The 12,855-nt window shown below is 39.8% G+C and overlaps 1 protein-coding gene across 1 annotated transcript in view; it reads left to right on the forward strand.

The window, feature by feature from the left end:
* The window catches only part of PGM2 (phosphoglucomutase 2), a 38,281-nt gene that overhangs the window by 20,419 nt on the left and 5,007 nt on the right, over positions 1–12,855 (forward strand). Inside the window, 6 exon segments of the mRNA XM_017883782.1 lie at positions 653–750; positions 1,943–2,123; positions 2,214–2,307; positions 3,543–3,672; positions 5,220–5,409; positions 10,630–10,763. Coding sequence (XP_017739271.1) covers positions 653–750; positions 1,943–2,123; positions 2,214–2,307; positions 3,543–3,672; positions 5,220–5,409; positions 10,630–10,763 — 827 coding nt within the window.

Raw genomic sequence — 12,855 nt, forward strand, 5'->3', positions numbered from 1 at the left:
CTGGGATTACAGGCTTGAGCCACCGCGCCCGGCCAGTCATTCATTTCTTAAAGGATCTTTCAAATTAAACATCCCAGGATCAGGATATGAGAACTGAGCTCTAAATGGTGCTTCAAATTCAATTAATTTAATTTAATTTAATTTGCTGTGTCTCCTTAATGCCAAAAGGAAGCAGTAATAGAGTGAAATTTTATCAGGTTATGATTTTATTTCTTGTCATTTTCTGATATGAAGAAGTGTTGCTTACAGTATGGTTCCTATAACATTTTTAAAGGTTGGGGTAGCAGTGTTATTCAGAGAATCAGTTTAGTTTGTTTTATTTGTGAGGCTGATCACACGGCAATGCCTGGAAATACCAGTCCAACCTCACACCTACTGGCACATGTGCAGCGGGCACACTGGTAGGCTTGGTTCACACACTGATGCTCCCATTATCTGACCTCTGACTTAGGAAGATACCATGTGGCCAACCAAGACCAGCTATAGCTTTTGTTTGCTAAATTTCACTTCTGGAGCTGGGCTTGGTTGGTCCTGTATTATCTTTCTAAGAGCGGAAAGACCTCTTGAGTTCTTAAGGAACTGAATGTTTTTAAAGACTACCATATTCTCGATTCTTGATTAAATGATCTTTTATTTTCATATTCTTCTTTAGACTTTATCTTTTGCTTTGGCTGACAAAACCAAGGCCAGAATTGTTTTAGCAAATGACCCGGATGCTGATAGACTTGCTGTGGCAGAAAAGCAAGACAGGTAAAATTAATTGTGATTACCTGTATTGTAGAACATATGAAGGCTGATCTCTTCATTGGTAAAATGTTCCTGGGGAGACGAGACCTATTTGGAAACATTTCCCATTTATTTTGCAAATGATCGTTTCACTGAACCTCCTGTGGAGTCTTCTGATGGAGAGCAAGATAGAGATCTAGTGGTGGGGGAGGTTACGTGATTGGCAAGCATAATGCAGAGTAAATCAACCCAGTATGTGTTTCAAATGGAAGTTCCTATTTGGGAACTTCTCATTTTATAATTGATTTTATTATAAGTAATGTCTCAGTGTCTAATGAGGGTAAAGCACTTTGGAGCTAGCTGTGTGCTTCAGTATTTGCTGAGGGGTTTAGGAGGGAGCTGTGTCTTCAAGGAGATGCTGAGTTTAGTTTGGACAGACCAGGGAGGAATTCCTGTGGGGTATCGGCACAGTGTTTAAGACAAGTCTGACCAGAGAGTTTGAACAAAGGAGAAGTAAGTACGTGGGGGCTAAAGTTGAAAGGTAGGCAGGGCCCAAGCTATTTTGGGTGTCAGGTAGCCTATGTGATGTTTTGGGGGCAGGAGGGTGCTGCTGCTGAAATGGCAGGGTTTTTAGATGGTGATAAAACAGATTCCATTCTATGTCAGTGTTGAGAAAGTTAAGCTAAGGTGATACATCCTGATAGATGCGATTTACTTTTAGCCATCTGGACTGCCAAGAGAAGCAGAAATCGCACACCTTTTCTCTGATGTTCTGACCATTTAGGACAGAGCTTGATCTTAAGTGGTACTGAGCTGTCCTGTCTCAGAATCAGCAACACTAACCAGTCCAGAAATTGAGATAGCAAAACTTACTCTATGTATGGGGGATCTTGCCAGCATATTTGTTATATTTAAAACCAAAGGCTTTGCCAAAGATTAATATAGAGCCATTGTGTGTCATGTCTGACATACTTATTTTATACAGTCTTCAAAGACAGGCTGTCTGTTCAGGCAAACTGGCTGATATATATGGTAGCTGCTCAGATGTTTGTAAAATGGCAGTTACATTTCTGACCAGTTATTTAAAGATGATGAATAACAAGAACAGCCTTGCAGAAAATACTTTGAGGCTTTGTTTGCTAAGTTGTTTATCCCCATGACACTCTAGAGTCTCCCTTAAGATTATGGAAATGAATAGTTGTTTTTTTTCTTTCAGTGGTGAATGGAGGGTATTTTCAGGCAATGAGTTGGGGGCCCTCTTGGGCTGGTGGCTTTTTACATCTTGGAAAGAGAAGAACCAGGATCGCAGTGCTCTCAAAGACACGTACATGTTGTCCAGCACCGTCTCCTCTAAAATCTTGCAGGCCATTGCCTTAAAGGAAGGTTTTCATTTTGAGGTAAGTTGTTTCTGGGATTCACTCATTTTCCTTTCATCTGCTCTGTAGAAGATCTAAGGCATGTCTTCCTCATTTTGATTATCCCTTTAGGAAACATTGACTGGCTTTAAGTGGATGGGAAACAGAGCCAAACAGCTAATAGACCAGGGGAAAACGGTCTTATTTGCATTTGAAGAAGCTATTGGTAAGAAGTGATCATGAACATTAAGGAATTGGTTACAAAGCAAAAGGAAAAGTTTGCATTTGGATTCAAAGATCCACAGTGAAACGCGGTTTATTTTGCTTCTCCAGCACTCAGGTTGAATGTCGAACTGTCCTACTCCAAAATTGACATCTCAGATGATTTACAGCAAAAAGTAATGTCTTAAAAACAACCAAGTACATTCATGTCAGAATCCTCGGCCTGAATGACTGAAAACAGTGATATTGTATGCGTGACTGCCAGTGTATGGATTTTGGGAGTTGTAATGTTTCCTCCACTGTGGTGTTAAATATCCAGGCCTAAACCCTGTGGTATTTAAAGTCCATCCTCCTCCGAAAGTGCTAATGAGGATCTATGCTAGGGTCTATGCAGAGGAAGGGAGAAGGAAGGCATGGTTTGCTGCTGTCATCAAAATGATAGTCACCCAAAAGGACGAACCAGGTCCAGCCAGAATGACAGAAAAACCCTTGTCCTAAACTGTCAATATAAATGAACAGAAAGGAGAGCTAGCTATAGAAATTTGAAATTCACATTGTACCAAATGCTTTTAAGCTATTAATTTAGTAAAAACTATTATGCATTAGATTTATTTATATTCATTTGTATATTCTCTGCAACACTAACACACGATTTAACTGATTGAAGAAAGTGTCATCGCTCAGGTTCTGCTCGTTTATTGTCAGATTTGGCAGACTTGTCTTTCCATAGATTTTTATTTTAGAAAAGATTTTCTTACATTCATTTATCAAGTATTAATTGCATGTCTATTACTCAGTGACTCTAAAAGAAATGATGGCACAGAACTTAGCCTACAGCAGCTTAGATAGATTTGGTTAAGTAATCACACACAAGAGTATAGGCCAGATGTCAAAATGAATAATGTAACTAACAAATGCTATTGGGATTCAAAGAAGAAAGAGATATGTATTGACCAGGACAATTAGAAACAATTTCATGAGCTGGAAGGAGTTTCATGACTCTAGTGATTGAGCACCATGTGGCCAGGAGGGAAAATCTTGCAGGTTCTTCAGCAAATACTTCTCGAAGGCCTGCTGTGGGCTAGGCAGTGGACTAAAGTCTTAAACATAAGGTAGTTAATGAGAAACGAGCATATACGCAACACTGTACAACCTCTAATATGCAGTAGCCAGGATTCATACTCACATGTGGTTTGACACTGTATTGTATAGATGTATGTATGACGTGTGTTTCTGCAGGATACATGTGCTGCCCTTTTGTCCTGGACAAAGATGGAGTCAGTGCCGCTGTCATAAGTGCAGAGTTGGCTAGCTTTCTAGCAACCAAGAATTTGTCTTTGTCTCAGCAACTAAAGGCCATTTATGTGGAGTAAGTTGTTATTGACTCTGTTGGATTGAAATAATATTTTGAAATGTTCTGTTATACACTTATGCATGAGATACTAATATCCTTTCTAATGCTCTTATTTTGGTGATGAATTCTATTTCGTATAAAAATTAAATAAGGCAGGGCACAGTGGCTCATGCCTGTAATCCCAGCACTTTGGGAGGCTGAGGCAGGTGGATCACCTGAAGTCAGGAGTTTGAGACCAGACTGGCCAACATGGTGAAAACCCATCTCTACTAACCGTACAAAAATTAGCTGGGCATGGTGGTGGGGGGCCCCTGTAATCCCAGCTACTCGGGAGGCTGAGGCAGGAGAATTGCTTGAACCTGGGAGGCAGAGGTTACAGTGAGCCGAGATTGCGCCATTGCACTGCAGCCTGGGCGACAAAAGCTAAACTCTGTCTCAAAAAAAAAAAAAAAAAAACAAAAAATCACCTTTTCCTTTTGATACTAAACCACTTAGTAATTACTATTCCTGATTGCATTAATTCTTAACAAATGACAACATGAAAGAATGTGATTTTAAGTGTCCAATGTCAAAAAAGATTAAATGTCTTCATAGTACATCTATTTATTTTTTGTAACAATCACTCAACTCTGCCTTGTATGTGTAGTGCATAAGCATCCAGAGATAATACAGAAAGTGATGGGTGTGACATGGCTCTCCGTGCAAATGCAGGTGGAAGACCAGGCAGTCATTTGGTGATCCCTGGGGTAGATTGTTGGACCTCTCTTTTTTTTTTTTTTTGAGACGGGGTCTTGCTCTGTCACCCAGGCTGGAGTGCAGTGGCATGATCTCGGCTTACTGCAACCTCTGCTTCCCAGGTTCAAGCAATTCTCCTACCTCAGCCTCCCGAGTAGCTGGGATTACAGGCGTCCCCACACCTAGCTAATTTTTGTATTTTTAGTAGCTGAGGGTTTCACCATGTTGGCCAGGCTGGTTTTGAACTCCTAACCTCAGGTGATCCACCCATCTCAGCCTCCCAAAGTGCTGGGATTACATGCATGAGCTACTGCGCCTGGCCTGGCCCTCTTTTTTAATGGTCTTTTAAAAATTATTCCTTTGGAGTCAGTTATGGCTATTACATTTATTTTATTATTTTTTATTTTATTTTATTTTATTTTATGTTTATGTTTATTTTTATTTTATTCTTTTGAGACGGAGTCTCACATTGCCCGGGCTGGAGTGCAATGGTACAATCTTGGCTCACTGAATTCTCCACCTCCTGGGTTCAAGCGATTCTCCTGCCTCAGCCTCCAGGTAGCTGTGACTACAGGTGCCTGCCACCATACCCGGCTAAGTTTTGTATTTTTAGTAGAGACGAGGTTTCACCATGTTGGGCAGGCTGGTCTCAAACTCCTGACCTCAGGTGATTCGCCTGCCTTGGCCTCAGAAAGTGCTGGGATTATAGGCGTGAGCCACCACTCCCAGCCATATTTATTTTAGAATACACTGGTTGGTACATGTTCTGTGTCCACCCTACAAAAGTATTTGTTCCTCATATGCATGACTTTGTATTTGTTTGATAGGTATGGCTACCATATTACTAAAGCTTCCTATTTTATCTGCCATGATCAAGACACCATTAAGAAATTGTTTGAAAACCTCAGAAACTACGATGGAAAAAATAATTATCCAAAAGCTTGTGGCAAATTTGAAATTTCTGCCATTAGGGACCTTACAACTGGCTATGATGATAGCCAGCCTGATAAGAAAGCTGTAAGTAATGTCTTCTCTTCTCAACCAACCTCTTTTCTATTTACCTTTTAAAATAATTTGAACAAATTGTTTAATCATACAATTAACTGAAACTGATTTTAGGCACTTAGGCGTGATTATAAATAAGCTATAAAAAATATATGGAAGCCGGGTGTGGTGGCTCATGCCTGTAATCCCACCACTTTGGGAGGTTGAGGTGGGCAAATCACTTGAGGATCAGGAGTTCGAGACCAGGCTGGCCAACATGGCAAAACCCAGTCTCTATTAAAAAATACAAAAATTAGCCGGGCGTGGTAAGTTAAAAACCACAGGCTAGAACTAAAAGAGATTCTACTAGGCCTGGAGCGGTGGCTCACACCTGTAATCCCAGCACTTTGGGAGGCTGAGGCAGGTGGATCACTTGAGGTCAGTAGTTCAAGACCAGCCTGGCCAGCATGGTGAAACCCCATTTCTACTAAAACTACAAAAATTAGCCAGATGTGGTGGCATATACCTAAAATCCCAGCTACTCAGGAGGGTGAAGCAGGAGAACTGCTTGAACCCGGGAGGCAGACGTTGCAATGAGCTGAGATTGCACCACTGCACTCTAGCCTGGGTGACAAAGCAAGACTTCATCTCAAAAAAAAAAAAAAGAGGAACTAGTCATCAAAACCTTCATGGTCATTTAGCACCTTAGGCAGTAAGCAATAAGTGCTCAGCAGTGTGGAACCTGTCTGTGGTCACAGAGCTTAGTTGGTGGTAGTCCAGGGAGAATCTGGGTTTTCTGTCTCAGGATCCAGCATTCTCTCCCTGTCAGGAGTTCTCGCCCTTGCAGGAGCGTCAGTAACCAAGAAGGCTGGCGAAAACAGAGTGCTGGAGCCCACACCTGCACTTTCTGATTCAGTAGGTCTGGGGTAGGAGCCAAAAATGGTCATTTCTAACAAGGTCCCAGGTGGTACTGATGCAACTGGTCCTCACTTTGAGAACCACTCTTTATTTTCTAGTTAGTTTACTCTGTTCTCTGAGTGTGTGGAAGCTGTTGACTATAAAGCCTGAGTTTGCATTCTTCACACCATGCAGATCCTACACTGGAGACAAAAGAAGACCCAAAGGTAGCAGAAGAGTGTTGCTAACTATGTCAGGGGGTTGGGGGAAGAAAGTTAAGAATATTCTTATGAGATGTTAAGCACGTTCTTTGATATTTACTTTGTTCTGTTTTTCATTTTCATCTGCACACAGCATATTTTAAAAATAGAAATAATATGAAAACGCTTATGATGAAACATGGCAGTCCCACCCCTGCCACCTCATTGCCATGCCACCAAGACCAGATTTGTAAATCATGTGTTCATATAGTGATGTTTTGATATACCAGTGTTACAATTTGTTGATTTTCTGTTTTTGAGATAAAGATTTAGTTCTTACAGTTTCTACATTTAATAATCGTCTTCTCCCCATCCTCACAGTACGTTTATGCCACATCTTTTGGTTAAATCAGATTCCATGCTTTTGTTGTTATGACTAGTAACTGCCGTTGCCTGCTAGCTAAGTAGTGTATTTTGATTAGGTTTCCCTAATTTGTATAGAGAATTGTATTTCCTGTACCTTTTTTTTTTTTTTCCCCCTCGGAGACAGGGTCTTGCTGTGTCACTTAGTCACTTAGGCTGGAGTGAATGGCATGATCACAGCTCCCTGTAGCCTTGACCTCCCAGGCTCAAGTGATCCTCACATGTCACCCTCCTGAGTAGCTAGAACCAAGGGTATGCCATCATGCCCAGCTTTTTTTTTTTTTTTTTTGGAGAGATGAGTCTCTCCCTATGTTTCCCCAGAGAGGTCTCAAGTGATCTTCTTGCCTTAGCCTCCCAAAGTACTGGGATTACAGGTGTAAGCTACTGCACCTGCCTTAATTCATGTAGTAATAGTTGCTTTGTTCTTCCATTTGCCTGGATTTCTACGTACCTGTCAGTAGTTTTTCCCAAATCTTTCAAATGCCTCTCAGTAGGGTTTTCCTGGTCCATGTCCAATGGCCTCCCTCCTGGTTCCTCCATCTGGCTGGGCCAGCTGCTTTCTGGGTTGGGTGCACAGCTGTCATCCTGGGAATGCCCTTCTCCAGGGTTGAGTCCCTTGCTCCTAGACCTAATGGCTTCCTCTTTCTATGTTTATTTTCCTAGATCACATCTTCTAATAGCTTTCCGAGAACAAGTCGTTGGGTAGTAAGTTTTTGGTGGCATTTAGGTCTGAAAATGTCTTATTCTATCCTCACACTTCATTGACTCACAGTTTTGAAAGCATTGCTCCATTATTGTTGGGCTTCCAGCATTGCTGTTGAGCCTCCCGTCCTTCCTTTTTCAGCAGATAGTTAAGGCCTACTGTATGCTGCATGTAAGGTTATTGATGCCATACTTATTCAGTCCTTTCCATGCAACTTGTTTTGTTTGCTTTTTCCTCTGGGAAGATTTTAGGAACTTTTCTCTAAGCTTCAGGTTCTAAAATTTCACAGTGATATGCTATAGTATGGGTCCCTTTTTATTCACGTTTCTGGATACTTGGTCTGTAGAATCATTTATTTTAGTTCTGAGACGTTTTCTAGATTATGTGTCAAGAAAGGGAGGTAATTGGTTGTTTTTTAATATAACCACCTCCCCTGCATTTTCAGTTTTTCGTGTCTTGAGAAGTTCTTAGATGCTGGCTCTTGAAGACTGATGCTCTACTTTTCTTGTGTCTTTCTTTCTTCTTCTGTTTTTTGGGGAGATTTCCTTAGCTTTAGCTTTCAGTGCCTCTGTTGGCTATTTCAGTTATAACTCTCTACTTTATTAAAAATAGTGTCCTATGGAAACAGGGTCTTGCTCTTTCACCCAAGCTGGAGTGCAGTCGCGTGATCATAGCTCACTGCGGCCTTGATCTCCTGGGCTCGTGCGATCCTCCTGCTTCAGCCTCCTGAGTACCTGGGACTACAAGTGTGTGCCACCATGCCTGGCTAAGGTTTTTAGTTTAGTAACACAGGATCTTGCTGTGTTGCCCAGGGTGATTTTTTTTTTTTTTAATGTAAACAGTATCTTACCTCTCTAAGGATTATAGACCTAATTATAGTTTTTTAAAATATACATCTTCTTTTCCCCTACATTCTCTTTATTTCCACCAAGTTCTTTTTATTCTGTTTGTTTTGGACTTTGTTTTTTATTTGATGTCTTTCCCGAAAAGTCTGATTGGAACTGATTGGAAGCTCTGTGTACATAGGCAAATCAAATGACATACTTCACTCAGAGGATATTGGTAGCAGGTTAACTTTCTAAGGGGATCCACCTGTTTGATTTAATGAGACCTTAATCACCTACCCAAGGATTATAAGAGATGCCAAGGCCCTGGAGGCATGACTGGGACGGAGCTGGGGGTGTCAGCCTGAGGGCTTCTACTTGATCCCTCTGTTTTCATCATGCCCTGCCCAGGTTCCCCAACTCCTGAATGTTTCTGATTTAATCTCCAGAGAATTTAAACCATCTCCTGCAGAAATAGAGAAGAGGTGGTTCTGTGACGGTGTGGGCTCAGGGCAAGGAACTAGAGTCTAAGAGCTTCTTTCAGACGCTGTTCCTGCTTTCCGCCCCTGCCTCACATCTGCCTTTCACACTACCTGGTGCCTCTGGTTCTTGAGCTTGGCCAGGATTTTGCAGAGCACCTTGCCTTGGTTCTCACCCATGTCTCCTTCCGCAAGTACTCAGATTTCCTTCTCTGGGTCCCACCAGACCAGTTCTGTGCCTCCATCTGTTTTCTGACTTGTGCGCTGGGTTGGCAGCCCCATCAGCTGCTACCTCCTCTTTGTCTCTTTGCCCATGTGTTTCTGCTATTGAAAGTACTTCTGTAGTTTTAATGGAGTTTTGGGACCTATCAAATATAAATAAACCATTTCCTGGAGACCATTTTCTTTTCTAACCAATAAGTTTATATGGCATTTATTTTCTTATAGAAGCTTTTTTTTTCCTTTTCTTTCCTTTTCTTTTCTTTTCTTTTCTTTTCTTTTCGACATAGTTTCCTCTGTTACCCAGGCTGGAGGGCAATGGCACAATCTCGGCTCACTGCAACCTCCGCCTCCCGGGTTCAAGTGATTCTCCTGCCTCAGCTTCCTGAGTAGCTGAGATTAGGTGCCTGCCACCATGCCTGGCTAGTTTTTGTATTTTTAGTAGAGATCGGATTTTGCCATGTTGGCCAGGCTTGTCTCCAACTCCTGGTCTCATGTGGTCCGCCCTCCTTGGCTTCCCAAAGTGCTGGTATTACAGACATGAGCCACCACGCCCAGCCTGAAAGCTTTATTTAAAAAAAAAAAAACTCCTTATGGAATTTTCTTTGCAAAGATTCACTTTGTAACAGTAACTATGATCTAGTTTGGGTTTTTGTTTTTGTAGTATATTAATCTATTTAAGTCAATATCTTATGAAATGATATGTTTTAATAAAACTTTAATAACTTCAATAGAACTAGGGAAGTAAAAGCTAATACACAAAGTTACTTAATTTTCTTTATTTAAAATTAATTTAGTTACATTAATTCACAAATAAAAATTGTATACATTTATGGTACAATCTGATGTTTTAAAATAATACGTACATTGTGATGGCTAAATCAATTTAATTAGAATATATTACCTCACATACTTATCCTGTATTTGTAGTGAGAACACTTAAAGTCTACTCTCTTAGCAATTTTCAAGTATATAGTGCATCATTATTAACTATAGTCACTGTATTGTACAATAGATCTCTTGAACTTTTCTTCTAACTGAAACTTTATGCCCTTTGACCAGCATCTCCCCAAACTCCCCCTCCCTTACCCTCACCCACCTCTTCCAGTCAGTCCCTGGTAACCACTATTCTGCTCTCTGCCTCTGTGAGTTCAACCTTTTTGGATTCCACATATAGGTGAGATCATGCAGTATTTGTTTTTCTGTGCCTGGCTTATTTCACTCACCATAATATCTTCCAGGTTCATCCATATTGTTGCAAATGACAGGGTTTCCTTCTCTTTTAAGGCTGAATAGTATTCCATTTAGTAGACCAAATTTTCGTAAATTACCATCATTTAGTATTTCATTCATGTGGAGTACATTTTCTGATTTCCTCCAAAATGTTTTTCTTTTCTAACCAATAGAAAAGAAATGTTTGGGATTTATTTTCTTACTTATGCAAGGGAAGATACTGGTTAGGCCAGAATGTTACTATTTAAATTTATAATGTGTGTATTAATTCCTAGGTTCTTCCCACTAGTAAAAGCAGCCAAATGATCACCTTCACCTTTGCTAATGGAGGCGTGGCCACTATGCGCACCAGTGGGACAGAGCCCAAAATCAAGTACTATGCAGAGCTGTGTGCCCCACCTGGAAACAGGTATGATGTGGATGGCAGCTGGTGTGATTTTTATCCCCCAGACTTCCTAACTGGTTCTATTCAAATGCCAAGTAAAATGTTCCATCTTCCTAATAGGTAATTTAATTAGAAATCCTGTTTCAGAACCTGCCCTAATATTGTGATACTAAAGGTCGGTGTGAGCATCCAGGGAAAAGCTTACTTTTTACTTTTTTACTTTTGTCCTAAATTTCTTTGTATGGGAAAATTTTATCCTCATTTCAGTATAGTAATAAAAGTGCCTTTTCTAAATGCTTTTCAATTGGTGGCTAACACCAATGAGATTTTCTCTTTTCTCAAACTTCAGTCTTCCCACGTCTCTGATAAAATAAATTATAATCCATTCCACATGCATTCAAGAAGTATCTTTGAGTACCCGTTGTACACAGGTCTGTGCTGGGTTCCGGCGGGGGCGCCGAGAGCCTCGTCAGAGACAGCCCTTGCTGCCAAAGAGCTGATGGGCTGGTAGCTTCAGGTTCAAGTTTCTGTGACCTCGGTAAAGTGTTTGAGTTGGTCACTCTGTAACAACTTAACATTTTGCACCTTAACAACCTCAGTGCATGTCCTTAGTGTGTGTCAATGTGGTATTTCATGCCTATCCAACGTGCAGTTAACCAGCATTTCCCTATTCAGAACACAGTTGAAAATCAGGAAAAGTTTTTGTAAAAGGTGAATTAAGTCTGTGTTGTCCGACAGAACTAAAATGCAATCCACAGGTACAATTTTGATTTTCTACTTGTCACCTTTTAAAAGAGTAAAAAGAAACAGGTGAAATTAATTTCAATAATATATTTTACGTAACCTAGTATATCCAAAAATTATTACAACATGTAATCAGGGTAAATATTATGAATGAGATGTTTTACATTCTTTTTTTTCCTTTGGAAGAAAGTCCTCAAAATTGATTCAGTAATTTTACACTTAGAGCATATCTCAATTCGAATGCTCCATTTTTATCAGAAATACTTGATCTGTAGAGTTAATAAAATTTAGAGTAGACAAAGTAGATTTTAATATGCAAATTATTCCAAACATACTTGTTTTCTAATAACTGAATCAAGTATCACTTTTAAAACTTGAACTCAATTAACTCAACTTCATAAAATTAAAAATTCAGTTCCTCAGTGGCACTTGCCACATTTCAAGTTCTTGATAGCCACATGTGGCTAATGGCCACTGTAGTAAACAGCACCCGTCTAGGTAATTGTGACAACATAGACAAACTGAAGCTTTGCTCGTAGAAGAGTTTTTCCAGCCTTGTGAATCAAACTTGAATTTTATGCGAATAAAAGCAGATGAAAATTCCTGAGCATCTTAAATTGCCAAGCTAGTAGCAGATTAAATGTAGCAAATTAGAGGAATGGGAAATTATAGCAAACTTTTCTTAGGCAAGGAGAAGTGACTGCTGATAGCAAGAAAGGAAATATTAAAACAAAACAAAACAAAACTATAAAACGTGGACACAAGGACTTAGAAAACTCACTATTACATGAGTTTATCATGAAGGAAACTGCATTCTACACCCAAATGAGCCGAGAATACAGCTCCAGTCCAACACAGTCATGCTTATGGCTCTCAAATGTCAAGATGTTCAATAAAGAGATATTTAAGAAGTCATGGGACTGTGTAATATATTTTCACTATGGATTCCCATTCAAAACCTTTCTGTGCTTAAAGTGCAAAAACTCAACTATTAAGTGAACATATAAAAGCTCATTTTCTAACAATTCTGGATTACCAATATTTTATTGTAATATTATGCAAGAACCTTGTTTTCGTGTGCATTAGGTAGTAAGCTCTTTGCTGCTATATTGCATATAGTTTTTGGTAAACATTTTTTTGTAATTCTTTCTTATTTAGTGTTTTCTTGTTTCTATGTTTCGTTCTTTTAAAAGGAAATGGACAGTCCAACTAAACAGTTCAACTTAAGGATCTGTTTTTTCTATATCTTGTCCTCTCCTTTTCATTATCTGATGAAAATATATCTTATACTTTGGAAAGCTTTCCTTTGTAATAATAACACTATTTAAATGTTTAAGGCTTTATGGTATTAACATTTTCACATGGCTTATTG

The sequence above is a fragment of the Rhinopithecus bieti genome, unplaced genomic scaffold, assembly GCF_001698545.2.
Source record: "Rhinopithecus bieti isolate Rb0 unplaced genomic scaffold, ASM169854v2 scaffold_13349, whole genome shotgun sequence".
In the NCBI taxonomy this organism is placed as follows: Eukaryota; Metazoa; Chordata; class Mammalia; order Primates; family Cercopithecidae; genus Rhinopithecus; species Rhinopithecus bieti.